General features: G+C 44.3%; 1 protein-coding gene across 1 annotated transcript in view; it reads left to right on the forward strand.

Annotated features, from left to right (window-relative positions):
• The window catches only part of fam185a (family with sequence similarity 185 member A), a 76613-nt gene that overhangs the window by 27994 nt on the left and 31438 nt on the right, over window positions 1-17181 (forward strand). Inside the window, exon 4 of the mRNA XM_068059739.1 lies at window positions 85-223. Coding sequence (XP_067915840.1) covers window positions 85-223 — 139 coding nt within the window. The remainder of the gene's footprint in view (window positions 1-84; window positions 224-17181) is intronic.

Raw genomic sequence — 17181 nt, forward strand, 5'->3', positions numbered from 1 at the left:
AGATCTTGCTTAATAAGGTGAGGAGTAGTAATGCTCCTAGTGAATAGCATTTGCATCTGTTCAAACCCTTTGCATTTTCTCCAGCTTGTAGAAATTGACAAACTTCAAGGAACAACCATGAATATTTCCACCACTGATGGTACTCTAAAAACAAAGTACATTTATGCTGAATCTTCATATCTATCCTCTTCTAATGGCAATATTGAACTTGGAAACATTCACGGTAAGAATTTTATATATTATGTAAAATATATATTATTTGTGTCACCAATATCTGTTGTTCATAGGATACCTTTTGAATACTGAAGTAGTTTTTTTGTAATATTTCATTTCACAAATTGAAAGATGGTAGATCTACAAATTATACATAAGCAAATTATGCGAGACTTAAAAGTTGTAAGCTGCAGTTTCCAAGAGACTGGAATGGAGATTTTCCTTAACAGCCTGCTATCTGAGGTTACTGTTATGTTTGTTGAGGAAAAACATATGTGTTGCAGCTGTGGAGCTGTGGCTCATATACAGTGCTGAAAGGGCAAGCAATTCCTTATTAGCTGTGGCCTGGTGTATGATTTTTAGTCATGCAATAGGGACATGAGATTCATATCTATAAATGTGTGGGTTCTGTCAAACCAAATGTGCAGGCTGCTGTTTTTAGTATCATTAGAACTCATAGTTACAAAAACAGCCAAGGTTTGATCATGGTTGCGGTTTTGCAAAATTGTTGGAAAATATCCAAGAAATTATTTTTCTTAAAGGCGTATAACAGTTTAATGGTGTACTGGCTATTTGTAAAATTGCCTAAGAAATCTGGCATCGGTGTGGGGAGCAAAGAAGACCTCCTGCTTTTGATAATTTTATTTAAATCTTGCTGCAGGAAGTACTGCTAAGAAACCTAATCTTTCCCCGGGATGGCCATAGGATTGCTAAGAGAATAAGTTGAAGAGCATGACAGAAAGTAGTGAGCAGCATTAATGCCAGCTGGACTTTTCAGAGGATGTGGCTGCAGTGCTGGGGGAAAAAGAATCACTGACCTCAGCAGGAGGGCAAGGTCATATCCTGCCATCGGCGCTTATCCTAATCTGTTCTTTATCTATGCAATCCTTCATTTTCTCTGCACCTTCCTATGAGTGCCCATTATATTGCAGTTTATACCTTCCTTGCACAGCACTGCCTTAAACACAAGGCTGTCTCAGACAACTGATGCCAACTTCTTCCATTGGACAGCATCTGCATGCACTCTGTCTTCACAATACTTATGGAGAGCACCTTCACAAGTCGGGTACGTAGATTCCATGTCACCATTGTCATGTATCCATGTATGTTGCTGCTTCTGTAGAAGAAGGTAACACTTCAGAGGAGACAGAGGCTGATGAGGGGGCAACAGCTGCTGAGGGGGCAACAGCAACCTTGCATCCTCTGACCCAATTTGAGAAGTAGTTCCTTCTAATTCAGGGGTGCCAGTTGGAGAAGATGGTAGGCAATGGAGAAGACATGATCTCAGCTGAGGCTATGTACAGTATTTTTCCTTTACAAATCATCTTTATTCAGTTACAAGCACTGACACACAAGTTTCCAAATGTATCAGCAGCTGCGTGTCAGCTTTTTTAATAAAGATGTTTGTTAATAAGTAAGGAAAACTTGCTACCAACAGTTTTCATCATTAAATCTCTACAGCTGCAATTACAGCAGAAGAAGCGAACTGAGGAATCTCACGCCTGGACTTTCTCAGCGCCCATATGGTGAATTGGTCTTGCAACTGCCAAAAGTTTTTTTTTTTTATTCGTGCCTGAGATATCTGCATCGCTGGCAAGATGAGCATTTGTTTTCAATCCCTACTTGCCTTTGAAGGTGGTGTTCCTATGCACTGCTGCCCTTGTTCTTCTGTGTGGTAGAGATCATTGATTTGGAAGGTGCTGTTGAAGGCGCCTTGGCGAGTTGCTGCACTACATTTAGTCGATGGTACTGCTGCCACTTTCTACCAGTGGTGGAGGGAGTGAATGTTTGTTTCAGGTGGTCTGTGGGGTGCCAAGCTGCTTTGTCCTGGATGGTGTCGAGCTTCTTGAGTACAGCACCAGCTGCACTCATCCAGGCAATTGGGGAGCATTGCATTACACTCTTGACTTGTGCCTTGTAGAAGGTGAACAGACTTTTGGGAGTCAGCAGGTGAGTTACTTGCTGCAGAATTCGCAGCCTCTCACCTGCTCTTGTAACCACAGTATTTATGTGGCTTGTCAAGTTCAGTTTCTGGTCAATGGTAACCCCAGGATGTTGATGGTGGGGGAATTCAGCGATGTTAATGCCATTGAATGCCAAAGGGAGGTGGTTAGATTCTCTCTTGTTAGAGATAATTGTTGCCGAGCACTTTTGTGGCACAAATGTTACTTGCCACTTATCAGTCCAAACCTGAATGTTGTCCCAAGTCTTGCTGTAGGTGAACACAGACTGCTTCAATATTTGAGCAATTATGAATGCACAGTTCAGTTGCAATCATCAGTGATCATCACCACTTCAATGACCTTCCCTCCATCATAAGGTCAGAAGAGCTGAAGATGTTGGGCACTGCCCTGAGGAACTACTGCAGCGATGTCCTGCGGCTGAGATGATTGGCCTTCAACAACCGTCTTCCTTTGTGCTAGGTATGACTCCAGCCACTGGAGAGTTTTCCCCCAATTCCCATTTACTTCAATTTTACTAGGGCTTCTTGCTGTCAAAGGACTGTTACTCACCTCATCTCACCTCTGGGATTCAGCGCTTTTTTGTTCATGTTTAGACTAAACTGTAATGAGGTCTGGAGAAGAGTGGTCCTGGCAGAACCCAGACTGAGCATCAGTGAGTAAGTGCCACTTGATAGCACTGTTGACAACACCTTCCATCACTTTGATCAAGAGTAGACTGATGTGGCAGTTATTGGATGGATTGGATTTGTCCTGCTTTTTGTGGGTAGGACATACATGGGTGATTTTTCCACATTGCTGGGTAGATGCCAGTGTTGTAGCTGGAACATGGCTATTTCTGGAGCACAAGCCTTCGCTGTGTCCAGTAAGCTCAGCTGTTACTTTATTACATGGAGTAAATTGAATTGGTGGAAGACTGGCATCTGTGATGCTGGGAACCTCAAGAGAGGCTGAGATGGACCATCCACTTGGCACATCTAGCTGAGGATGGTTGCAAGTGCTTCAGCCTTGTCTTTTGGACTGATTTGCTTGGCTCTGCCATCATTCGGGATGGGGAAGTTGAAGTTAATTGTTTAGTTGTCAACTGCCATTCACGCCTGCATGTGACAGGACTGCAGAGCTTTGATCTGATACGTTGACTGTGGGATCGCTTAGCTCTGTCTATGGCATACTGCTTCTGCTGTTTAGCATGTTTATAGTCCTGTGTTGTGGCTTCACATTTTTAAGGCATGTCTGGTACCTCATTTTAAGGCAAGCCTGATGCTGCTGCTGGCATGCTCTCCTACACTTGTCATTGAATCTGGGTTGGTCCTTTTGCTTGATGATAATAGGGCGAGAGATGCTGGCCATGAGGTTACAGATTGTGGTGCAGTACAATTCTGCTGCTGCTGATGTTCCACAGCACTTCATGGATACTCAGTTTTGAGCAGCTAGATCTGATCTGGATCTATCCCATTTAGCACAGGGGTAGTGCCACGCAATACGATGGTGTAGATTGATGTGGGCAAGGTCAAGTAGGTTTCTCCCTCTTGTTGGTTCCCTCACCACCTGCCACAGGTCCAGTCTGGTAGATATGTCCTTCAGGACTTGGTCAGCTCGGTCAGTAGTGGTGCTATTGAGCCACTCTTGGTGATGGACATTGTAATTTGGGTGGGGGCTTCATTCTGTGCTCTTGCTACCCTCAGTGCATCTTCTAAGCAGTGTTCAACATGGAGGAGTACTAATTCATCAGTCGAGGGAGGGTGGTAGGTGGTAATCAGGGAATTTCCTTGCCCATGTTTGACCTGATGCCATGAGACTTCCTGGGATCTGAAGATAATGTTGAGGGCTCCAAGTTTATGCTATTGCCTACTGTAGTTCCTCTGGCTCCTCATGCACTTGAACACTTCTTAAATTTGAACATTGAAAGATCTGTTCCGAATACAAAGCCTTATCCACTTCCTGAAGTGCAAACAAAGCAGAGCTCAATCACAAAGAATCTCCACCACTTTGCTTCTGTCTTCTACTTTTGGAAATTGATGTTCGTGGGGTACAATGCAGAGAAAAATCAGCCCTTATAGCTCTTTTAAAGCATTATTACAGATGCTGAAAAACTGGGAAACAGTGCATTGCTGGAAAAATCAAGTAATGTGATTCTATTCTCATCCAGGATGCAAATAAAAGAAAACAGTTCTCACAGTATTGCCTTGCAGTCTGTGTTTAGATAGAAGAAAACTTGCAGCTATATGTAAACTTGCAAAAGAAAAGAAAATCATGCACTAGTCGATGCATTTGTATTGCTAACTATACAAAATTCATGTTCATTCAGCAAGGTGTGAGTTAAAAGTGTCAGATATAAACTTTTTGTCCAACATATGTTAGTGACCTATGGGGAACAAAAATGTTTGAAAGATGCAGTTTGACCACGGCTGCTAACAAATCCATACAGACTGAAATTACATATTGAACCATTTAGGCTGCAAATCAAAGCGGGCTGCATTTTTTCACTGAGAAATATAGCTCTTTGTTGTTTGCTATTTAAAACATAAAGGAGGCAAAATTGGATTACTCCTAAAATTGGGCAAGAGAATTACGATGCACGATTAATCTGTGTCCGTTCAAAGTGATTAAGGCAAACATCATGCTGCCTACTAATTATGATTGTGGCATGCAGCTCAGCTATGCTGCTGAGTGGCTACACACCACAGCAGGGGGCCCAAGATCGTGCAAGACTAGCACCACTTAAAACTAGCCTGAACTACTTAAAGCCAGACTGCACCTCTCAAAGGTGATTTTTTTGTTTTGTTGGAGGCCTTTGTGCATGAGGTGAACAAGAGGAGGGAGGTTCTGTTCCCTCGGGACCAGGAGGAGCAGGCAGCTGGTGCAGTCAATGCCAGCAGTCTAGCCCCGAGGACCGGTAAGCAAGGCCAAAAAATGAGTTTTTAATAACCTTGCATAAGTGGTTAAGGTCATTGAATGCATCTTCACATGCCATAACCTAGCGACTGCACCACTAGCCTCACTCACTTCTCCATTCACTACAGCCCCTTCACCTACCTCTCCTATCAATAATTTATAGCAATCGCTACTCCTACCTGACAGGAATGCTCTCATCTCACCCTCGCACATTTAGCAAGCACATCAATCAAACATGTTGCACTACACTCACTGACACACTTCCCTCTCTCTTTTGCAGGACAATAATAGGCATCGGCAGCAGCTAACCAAGGATGGGGTGTAGGGGGGCAGGCATGGCTTCATGCGCTCACCCCTATGGAGGAGTCGGTGCTGGCCATCATCGGAGTGGCCGTCTCTGAGGCCATGGCCAGCAGTGTGACTGAAACCATTGGAGATCACGGTATGCTCCTGCCCAATTCTTTCTCAAATCCCACCCCCCACCCCCTCTCCTCCTGCAGCCTGATGATTTGCAATCTTCAGATGGTGTAACCTTGTACCTCTTGCTTCCACCCCCCCACTTCCCTCACCCAACCCTGCCCTTGTGCCTTTATGCTTTGATACCTATGAGCTACCACTTGGTCAGGCTATGGTGCGGGAGGCTGAAGGCCTAGATAAAGAAGAGACCGAGGAGAAAGAAACATCATCACTTGATCTGACACACAGCCACCAGCTCTGATACTGACACTGTGCGAACTTCAGAGGGTAGCAGGCAGGATCTGCATTTGGTGAGTCACCAGGCACAAGTGGGCTGCAACCAGGTCCAGGGAAAAGGATCGCGCAGTTGCCAGCTCCCTGGAGGGCAAGGTCACACTTATGTTTTGCTGCAGAGGGCTCAAATGAGGACTTCGATGGGATAGCATATAGAAAAAGACTGATGGAAGCACACAGAGAAAAGCTTGGTGCATTCTGAAAGCTTGCTGACACTGTAAAGGAATGTGCAGGAGTCTGGCTCCAATCTTGGAAGAGGGTTTTATACAGAGCTTGAAACCCATCTTTTCCAGCATGGAAGTGGTGACCAACTCCATGAGAACCCTTGCAGACCCAACCATCATCCAACCTCTAATGGCCAATGACTGAGCTTCCATTGCAGCACAAACTGAAGCCACCCACCGTCTGAGTGCTGCATTGGAAGCTTAGACTGAGGTCTTGAAATGTCAGCCTGTTGCCATGCAGGCTCAGACTGTTGCCATCATGGCTGTGAATACGAGTGCTCTAAGGGGCTTTCAGGTCTCATAGCTGTCCAGCAATCAGGTTACTCCTGAAAGTAGAGGTATCTTTCCCCCACCCCACAACCCCCCAACCTCCCCCAGGGGAATGCTGTGGCACACAAACCTGCTGTCCTCTCTCCAGAATGGCAGTGTTCGTGCTCCCCCCACTGCCATTCCACCAGTATGCTGCTGTTGCCAGTCAGCCACCCAGCCCAGACTGCTACTGCATATGCCAAGGTGATGCAGTCCAAAGCCGGGCTTTTTAGGTTCAGAGCTACTCTAGGATATCCTGCAAGACAATCTGCAGTCTCCCCCCACCTGAAAGTCAGCAGCCTTCCACCATCTGTGCTGCAGCCACTGGGATAGCACTGCGTAGCAGCAGTAGGCCAAACAAAGACACCTGAGAGTCGAGCGCTAAAGGAATGTACAAGGATTATTAGTTAAGTATTGTATGAAGTATTGGATGTTTTGTTGGAGAAAGTTGATATTGAATGGTTGTTTTGTGGTGTCATTTATTTCAGAATTGTGGCCAAGAGGGCGCAGTGATGGTCCATAACAGAGGGGTGGTAAAGTGTGGAACTGTTGAGCAATGGCAATCTGGGTTTTATTCATGGGAACCGAAGTCAAATGATGCACATGCCCTGAACATGGATGGATGTGCGGCTGCCTCCTTTTTCTGCCTCCTTTTTCTGCCTCCTTTTTCTGCCTCCTTTTTCTTCCTCCTTTTTCTTCCTACTCCTCTTCCTGCCCTTGAGGTGCTTGCCGAAATAGTGGCCAGGGTTGTGCCCTCATGATGGCCAGGCTGTGAACGATTCAACAGGCCACCACAAAGTGGGATATCTGCTCCGATAAATACTGAAGGGCTTTTCCAGAGCAGTTGAGGTAGTGGAACCATGGCTTCCACACCCCAGATCGTCTGCTCGATGACATTCCTTGTGGTAGCATGACTCATTATATGAGTGCTGGCCATTGGTAGTTTGGTTGCACAGGGGAGTCATTAGCTATTTATATAGCAGATAGGCGGTCTCACCTGGCAGCCAACCTCTGGTTCGGCATGATAGACAAAAGATTGCTAGAGCAGTGGACTGGCACAAGATGGGTGCATCATGATGTTTGCCAGGATAGCAGACATTCACCAGCATTGAGTGATAACCTTTGTGGTTTTGGCATTTCTTAACCATTGAGATGTGGTGCCTGCAAAGCCATGCACCTTACACCATGGGGAAGCCCGCAATCCTGGCAAAGCCAAGTGTGCGCTTCTCCTTCTGTCTGTTCAGAGAGAAGGTAATGAAGTCTCCACTCCTGGCATACAGAGCCTCCATCTCCTCTCTGCAGCAATGAATGGCGCACTGTGAGATATTAGCTATATTGCCTGTTCCACGATGAAATTGAGGGCCATGGTCAGCTTCATAGCCACTAACAGTGCTGTCCTTGCTCTACTCTTAAGCTGCAGGTCTGATTCCAAGAGGTGTTGGAGTTCTGTGAGCACCTCCTTGATGAGGCACAGATGCCAAATACACTGCTCCTGGCTTAGGTGGAAGTAGGAGAAGTGCTCCTGGGAGACCCTGTAGTATAAGGGTTTGAAAGGGTTAATGTTTGGGACAGTGTGAGTAAAACCTCCCACTAGGATGATGTAAGAGATCCACATGGGAAGGTGACTTGAAAAGGAGAAGAAGCAACAGCATCAGGACCAACGGAGGAGTTAGACAAGTTTAAGTAAAGTGTATATAGTTACTGAAATGTTATAAAAAGTTATGGTTCAACCTTGCTGAAGTCTCAGAAATCCCTGCAAGCCAGTCTAACCCAAACATTCAACATGGTGACAACAGTGAACAGTGGTGGTTTTTGCCATACAATACCCAGAAAATTTTGAAAAACTACAGACCCGAAAAAGAAGTGCTAAAATTACAGAACTCGAAGAGGCTGTGAAGATCTCCAAAGCTGCTCCGTTGGTGAAACAGAGAGTCGGGGAGTTGTCTTGCACAGGCGTTCAGGCTGCACCACAGAGGTTTGGGGGATCTGAAGAAAAATCCCAGTCCAGCAATCGCAGGCTTCGAGTCGGAGAACCAAGCAACGGTCGGGGATCTGGGGAGCAACCCTTGGGAGAGAATACAAAATTGTTTTTAATGATGCTCTAGGCAGGCAGCACCTGGGAACACCAAAGACCCTGAACAAGGGTAATCCGAGGTCTGCGCCATTACACAAGGTGACGACAAGGCTAAAAAGCATGGGAAAACTTCCAGTATGGGCCTGAAAATTTTAATAAAAACAACCCAGAAAGTATAGAAAAGCCATGGATCTTAAATTTATGCTACCAGAGAGGTTCGAACACATGGAAGGACCAAATCAGACTCAAACCTGGTCACTGTGGAGTAAAAGACTGAGGCGCAGAATGGCTTTGCAATTAGATAGCAAGTCTGAATGAGAACAAGTCAATACTATACTCCTTTGGAGCAACAGCAGGCAATGTTATTGCAAGACAAGGCATTAATGAGACTTCAGATAAATATGATGGTCTTAAAAGCCTTTGATCATTACTTCAACCTGAGGAATAACAAGATTCTAGAAAAGGCCAAATTCAACAAAAGGGCCAGAAACCAAGGGAATCAATAAGATGCTTTTATTAACTACCATTACAGGCTAGTTGAAGGATGCAGATATGGAGACCTAAAATCAGAATTAATTCGAGACTGCATCGTGGTAAGTATTGCTGATGAATCCCTATCAGATTTACTGCAGTCTAAGGAAGACCTTAGCCTAGAAATAGCAATATAGCTGGTGAGAGAAGCAGAGGTCTGTAAGCAGAACAGAATAGTCCTAAGAGGTGAAGAAAAACCCTGGTTAAGGCAGCCTCTAATGACCATACAGTTCCGTAAACACAGGATTGTAAATGAAGCACCAGAAAAGGAGGTACACTTGGGGGGGAAAGTGCAAGACACCATGAAACCCTGCCAGCACTGTGGCATCAAAAAGACCCACGGGTGCAAATGGTGTCCTGCAACAAAGCAGAATGCTTTCACTGCAAAAAAAAAAGTTGGCTATTTTGGGAAGGTGTGCTAAAGTAAAACCTCTATTTTAAAAGGATGTGAAGAAAAAGTCTTCAAGCATAGAGCTATTAATGAAGTTGAAAAATCTCCAACAGAAGAGAAATCAGCAAACTTTCTTGGTGAGATCAAAGACCCCAATTATGCATTCTGGACTGCAGCTATATATGTCAACAGACATATCACCCACTTTAAACTAGCAAGTGTAATAGTTTATTGGACAATGAACTGTGGTTATCAACGCATTACCTACAACCAACAGAAACTCAGTTACCCAATCCAGGAGGGATTGAACTGAAAGTCAAGGGAAAGCTACAGGTGACACTCCAGTACAAGAAAAAGCAGATATTGCTTTTCTATACAGAATCAAGAATTTTCTCTTAGGTTTAAGAGCTTGTATAGACCTTCATCCACTTATTGGGAAAGTGGATGAAGTTAAGCAGCAAGAATCCAGGAGTCACTTCCAAAAATACTTTGCGAAAATAGTTAAAGGTCTAGGAAGACTTAAGACCAAATATAACATTACATTGTGGATAGATGCTAAACCTGTATGTTTTTTTCACACCTAGGAAGATACCACATTCACTAATGAAACAAGTCCAACTTTAGCTAGAAGAGATGACTAGGGTGGGAGTTGTTCTCCTGTCATGATGCCTACAGAGTGGTGCTCTGGAATGGTTCCAGCCCCTAAACCTAATTGGTACTCTTTGCATTTGTGTAGACTTAACCCAACTTAAGGCTGTTGCACGAGAAATTCATTCAACGTCCTCAGTAGATGAAAGCTTGGCAAAGTTATCTAAAAGTATTGGGTTCACAAGGCTCGACACAAATAGTGGCTTTTGGCAAGTCTGTTTGGATGAGAAGTCAGGGTGACTGACAACATTCATCACTCTGTTCGGAAGATTTTTGTTTTAATCATTTACCATTCAGTATAACATCAGCTCCTGAAATATTCCAAAGAATTATGTCGAACATTCTACAGGGCTATAAAGAAGTAATATGCCATTTGGACAACGTCTTAGTCCATGGTGAATCCGTCGAAGAACGTGACCTGAGGGTTAGAGCGGTTTTGAATCTTCTACAAGAGGATGGCCTGATACTTGGTGAGAAGTATGAATTCTCAAATGTCTGTGCCCTAGAAAACAAACATGGTTTGTAGCAAGAGCATAATGGCAGACCCACAAAAGATGAGAGCCATTAGTGAATTTCCCAATTCTGACTTCTGTCCAAGATCTTTAACCATTCCAAGATCTTTTACCATTCCAAGGAATCGCATATCAGCTGGCAAAATTTCTGCCCAATCTAGCACCAGTTATTGAACGTTTAAGACAACAATTCAAGAAAGATCAAGTATGGTGTTGGAATGCACATCAGGAGTAGGCATTTCAAACAATTAAGGAAATGCTGATTTTTGCGAGATGGCTTAGCGCATTATCACCCTTCACTACCAATCACAATTGCAGCAGACGCCTCATCTACAAGGTTAGGGGCAGTCCCTTTCCAGAACAGCCGGATGGATAAACCGTAGACCGGTTTATTATTTGTCTTGCGTAACTATAGCGTAGATATCGTACCAGGAATCTACCCAAGTTGCTGGAAGGAGAAATGGTATGGGTACGAGACCAAGGCAGAGAAGGAATAATCGTCCAGAGAGATGAAAACCAACAGAGATCTTATTTGGTATATACTTCAGAAGGTACTGTAAGAAGAAGCAAGAGAAATCTTATTTGTAGTCACCAAAGACATCAATCAGTCGTACATTTTGGATGAACCAGATGTTGTTCCTGAAATTCAGCAAGCACCGGCTACTACAAACCTCAATAAAGGCCATCCAAGTCAAGAAACAAGAGCTCAGAGAAAGACTACTGATCTTCCGAGTCTGACAAGAACGCAATCAGGAGAATTTTGGAACCTGTAATGTCAGAGACTTGGTGGGGGAATGTGTGTGCGTGCGCAGTTACAGACAAAGACTTGGGAGATGAAGAAGAATGGTTTGAAAGGGTTAATGTTTGGGACCATGTGAGTAACATCTCCCACTGATGTAAGAGATCACATGTGAAGGAGACTTGAGAAGAAGCAGCAGCAGCAGCAACAGAACCAATAGAGGAGTTGGACATGTTTAATAGTTTGGGAACTATATACACGTTACTTAAACAGTTATGGTTCAACCTTACTGAAGTCTCACAAATTCCTGCAAGCCAGATTACGTACAATAGACCCTAGATGGGTAAAGCCTCCTGCTGAGAGTCATCTTTGTCCTCATCCTACTACCCATCGTTCTTCATTCTGCGCACAGTTTGTCTTCTTAGCTGCCTCTGCACCATCTCCCTCATGTTGCAGCCTATGGGGTACTGCTGTGATAGCCCCCATGACTGGGCGCAAGTAGTATGCTCAGAGCCCTTGCAGTTACAAGTAATGCCTTCCCCACATGCAGCATTATTCCCTGCTGACTTTACCAGCTGTCATCAACTCCTGCAAACATCCAGCACTTCCACAAACTCAAAACAGAGTGAGTGGAAAGTAATCAGCAACTAACCTGCAAGTTGTTGATCCCTTTTAAATAGAGCTGGTGGAGGTGAGGTGGTGGGGGCCCTTCATACTACCCCACACATGTTCAGCGGTGTGTGTTTAAGGGAGGGTGTCAACTATAGTGGCAAGTCTAGTGTCAAATCAGCATTCAACATTGATAGCACAATCACTGCACATTTCCGGTGCCCGCACATGATGCCTGTGCTAATGCCCTCGCCAAGATGGCATTTGGTGTGGGCTGCACCAGAAGTGGATGGAAGTAGCATGGATGCTATTTTACTATTTAAATTGGCACGTGGAGCGCCGAAACTATTGGCTCTACAGAGCTAAATTTTGCGATCAAAGCTTACTAAAAGGCTCATTCGAAACTAGATGTTAAAGAGTACTTATATTGAACAAATGCTTTTTTAAAAGTGCTTGTGCAATGAAATAATTGAGGTAGTTGCTAAAATGTTGAGCTGGGTTTTCCTTAGTATTGGATTTATCACTGAAGTTACATCGAAACAACATTTCTACCTGGTGCTGTAGCTTTGCCAAGAAACAGCCCAGTAATTCTCTCTGTGTTTTAAAAGATAAACCCTGTTACAGCCAAACAAGGAAAGGGGCAAGAGGCGAGCCTGAGACCCCTTCCTCACCCAGTCGTAACACAAATTTGGGGGCTAGTGTCCGGACTGGACCCACAGACGAACGAGAAATTGGAAGTGGGAAATCAAATTGATCCCAATCAAAAAGTGAAAAGACTTCAATACATTTTTTCTTGTGGTTTGTGTGCTAGAATACTATCATCTGCAGTGCTACGGGCCAAATGCTGGAAGGTGGGATTAGAATAGGTGGATCATTTTTCGGACAGCACAGCCACGATGGGCCAAGTGGCCTCTTTATGTGTCTTAAACTTTCTATGATTCTACGTCTGTGATCAAAGCTAGTACCTCCCCAAGCTAGGGTGAAGTAACTTGGGATAGGTTAAAGGCGCTATCTATGGAGGAGTTGAGGAATATAGCTGAGCAGTGTGGGATCACGTTCTGTGTCAAAGCTAGGAAATCAGAACTCCTAAGACTAGTGGCCAACCATTTATCCCTCGAACCCGAAGAATCAAGGGCAGGGTTAGAATTAGAGTCAGACAGGGTAATGTTAGCAAAGATACAATTGGAACAAAGGAAACTTGAATTGGAAGACAGAAAGAAAGACTTTCCAAAAGGAACAAGAGGAAAGGGAGCTAAAGCGGCTTGCGTTAGCTAGGGACCGACAGAGTAACCCCAGTGAAAGCATGGCCAATATAGAGAATACAAGTAATTCGGGACCATGTGCTGAGCTTTTGAAATTTTCCCAATTGATTCTAAAGTTCAGTGAGGGAGACGTGGAAGCATTTCTTTTTTGTATCTTTTGAGAAACTTGCAAGGCAGTTAAAATGGCTGGCGCCAGAAGTTCTGAACTCTCTGGCAACGAGCTGTACAAACTTACTTGGAGTTTGAGAGGAGTAAGCAGCTGGCTTTTGACCATTGGTTGAGGGCTCTTAAAAGTATAGCCTACGAATGAAAATCTCAGAGATAATTCTTGAGAAATTTAAAAACTCTCTCCCACTCTACATAAAGACCCATGTGGAGGAAGAAAAAAAAATAGATAGAGTGAGGCAAGCTGCAGTTCTAGCTGCTTTCATTTACAAGTCAGTTCCCCAAGGGAAAACCTTTCATAGTCACCCGAACAAAGGGTGGGAAGGTGATAGGAGCCCAAGCAGTCCTGGGAGAGAAAGAAAAGCAGGACATGCAGCCAAAAAGAATAGTGCTGAAAATAGGAGTGAGACTTGGAGACCTGTGTGCTTCCATTGTAGTAAGGCAGGTTATCTAAGAGCTGACTGCTGGAAACTACGGGGAAAGCCTGTAGAGTTAATCAGGGCACACTTGCTCAGTGCAGAAGAAGTGACCCTGATGGAAAACACAACTGAACAAGCTGTGGCTCTAACTGCAGCAGCAGTAAGACCCAGAAAACGTACTGCTGTGGGTGCAGGAAGATTTAATAGGATTCCTGAAGGTTATCAGGATTTAGTATCCAAAGGGCGAGTAACCCCATACCCCTTGAGTGGGCCAAGCAAGCCCATAGTCATATTCCGGGATACAGGGTCCACCAGATCCCTTTTGCTGGGAATAGGCCTGACCTTTCCCCAGACAGTGCAGTAAATATCAGAACAATAGTAAATGATAGTGGAGGGCAGTGTATACCCGTACCTATACATCGGGTGCACTTGGAGTGTGACCTAGTTTCAGGACTGGTGACAGTGAGGATTGTCCCTAGTTTGCCTGTGGATGGGGTTGACCTGCTGCTAGGTAATGATCTGGCGGGGGTGAAGGTGGTAGCCTCCCCAGTAGTGAAAGAGAGACCGAAGGAGGTCAGAGAGATAGGGTAGTGACAGGAGACGTTCCCCTGAATGTGTAGTGAATCAGGCCATGGCTAAACCAGCTTCCGCAGAGGAGATTAAATTGGCATGGTAGACAGACTGTCTGTCTGAAACTTTCTTTGGAATGTTAGAAGACCCAGGGGATGGAGTAAATGGATCTTCCCATGCTCAGGCTCAGCAAACCGACCCAGTATTGAGAAAGTTAGCACAGGCTGCCCAGACTGAAATTGAAGCAGACGGAGTCCCTGATTGCTACTATGTAAAGAATGAGGAAATGGAGTTCTCCTCACAGACCTGAGGACCAAGAGTGGACAGTGGTTCACCAGTTAGTGGTGCCACAGAGGTACTGGAGCGAAATATTAAGAGTGGCCCATGAGATTACAATGGCTGTACATGTCGGTATACGAAAAACCAAAGCCCACATAAGGCAGCAGTTTGACTTGCCAAAATTCCACAATGATGTGGAGTACTGTAGGAGTTGTTGCATGTGCCAGGTTGAGGGGAAACCCCAACATGTAGTGAAATCTGCACCCCTAATTCCTGTATCAGCTTTTGAGAAACCCTCCAGCAGAGGGCTAGTGAATTGTAAGGGACCCCTGCCAAGAAGAAAAGGGACAGGCAGGCACAAGGCTGGCAAAAGGTTAGAAAGGAAAGAGACAAAGAGGACAGGTTAAAGGAGGTCCGGGAGGATTCCCAAATGAAAACTCCGGCTGTCTAGTCAGCCAACCTCAAAATGTTGGAAAAATTAGACCCCACAGCTTCCTATGTAAATGCAGATAACAGAAGCACCCTACCAGTGCTGCTAGCAGCATTTGCAAAAACTGCAGCGACAAAGAAAGTCAAGAGGGCAGAGAAACCGTGAGGGTGATGCCTCACCTAATCGAAGTGCCTCTGGGGAGTGCAGTGGAATTGTGGTGTCTTGGGGACAAAGGGAAACTTAGCAAAGAATCCTCGCCCACAGTCAGGAGAAAAGGGAACCAACAATACCCTGAAATAAGCAGCACTTGGATAACTCACCAGAGTACTGAAAGTGAGGTCAGAGTGGATCCACCCGCTGCTGACTTCCATGATCAGAGCTCCAACCCAGAGCTAATTAAATCTAACCATTCCCCTGTAGACCACAACAGGAACAAAGGCACCCTGGATGATTATGGAAATGTGCAAACATTGAACCTCCCCAGAAATCACATGTTTATTGGGATGCCCATTCCCAACTTATTGCAAGCTGATATTAAAGAAACTTTAAACCCATTGGGCAACACATAATTATCTCAGACTCACCAAGGGAAAAGCGGCAGTTTAAAACAGCGCTACTACAAAAGAAAAGACAGGCTGGAACAATTTTAAGATTTCTGAATGAATGAAATAAATACATGTGTGCTGTCCTGTATTTTCTCTTCCTTCTAACGAAATGCTCCTAATATTGCATTTCATTCGGCGAGGGGCGGAGGTATGATGGAAATCACGCCTGCCAAATGAAAACATATTAATTTTGTCATATGAGACATTACCTGACACTTTCTTACTGGATATTGCAAAGAACCTGTTTAAAAAAACAGAACTGAGCGACTGAAAACATGGTTGCACGTTTGCATTCTGAGAGACGTGAATGGAGAGACAATGGGGGTGCTCCTTGATTCAATTAACAAGATTAGTCTGGACAATAGTGATGATCAAAAGACACTGACAGCTTTTGACTTTGTAAGAGACAACACTCCATCCCCCACCGAGTAAATCTGGGAGGCTCTGAAATGAAACAACCCTCCCAGAAGTTGCTGTTTCAAATAGATGGTCACATGATCTACCTGCTGGCAAGACTGGGTTTTGTTTTAAATTTTGCCACACAGAAAGGAACAAACTGCAATTTTAAACACCACAGACAAGACCTTTCTTTCTGTCTCTCCAGCAAAGTCCCAGGGGACCCACGGTAGCAGCTTCTATGCTTCAAGACTACAGACAAAGCCTCTCTTTGTCCTTCTGGTACCAGAGAAGCAAGCTTGAAATTGTTCCCTGAGGCCCAGTGAGGACTCCAAGACCTTAACTTCAATTGAGTGCACTTCAACTCCCTCCCCTAATTCTTTCTGTGTGTGTGTGTACATTTTGAATACAAGTCATAAAGCACTTTCAACTGCAACGGCAGGAAGTCGGAACTTGCAGCATTTTTATCTTGCTGATTAGTTTACAGTTAACATTGTGCATCAGCACAGTAAACATCCCACTCATACCCATTAGGAAGAATCTTACTAGATTTCTAAATAAAACAAGAATCTAAGTTTTTGGCAGAAGCACAGGTTTTCTGGTTTTAAAGGCTAATGCAAGGCATTGTAGTTTGCCTGTTCAGATATTCTGAAAAGATAGAATCTTACAAGATTTATTGATAATGCGGAAATTTGTTTTCCAGCCTGTGGAGACCCATTTTGGAAGTTTCCTCTTCCCATGGACCTGCTCCACTGAGGTCAGCTATAGGAATATTAGCAAGCAGCTTCAGAGGAAATTTAATACATTACATTCAGGCTGATCCTGGATTGGGAAGTGTCTCGAGTTGGGAGAACCTGGTAGGCATTTGTAGTGACTCAGAGTGGCTTGAGGAATTGGGTAGGAGTCTGACTTTGTTACTGTATTAACTTTTCTGTTGTCTATAAAAAATCTAGTTGAACTATCAGGTTTAAGCACCAACACGACTGGGGAACTCCAGCTACTTTGACTGGGTTCAATTAGGTGGTTTTCCAGCAAGTATTGGATTTGTGTTTTCACCTGGGCCTGTTTCTCTGATCCTAAGCGATAAAGATACTGTTTTATAGGAAAGGATTTCCCTACATCCACATCATATATGGCTAAGGATGTACATCCTGGTTTGTCCCTACAGACTCCTTTAAATGCTGTGAGTAACCTTGTTA

Source organism: Heterodontus francisci, chromosome 27 (assembly GCF_036365525.1).
Source record: "Heterodontus francisci isolate sHetFra1 chromosome 27, sHetFra1.hap1, whole genome shotgun sequence".
Classification (NCBI taxonomy): Eukaryota; Metazoa; Chordata; class Chondrichthyes; order Heterodontiformes; family Heterodontidae; genus Heterodontus; species Heterodontus francisci.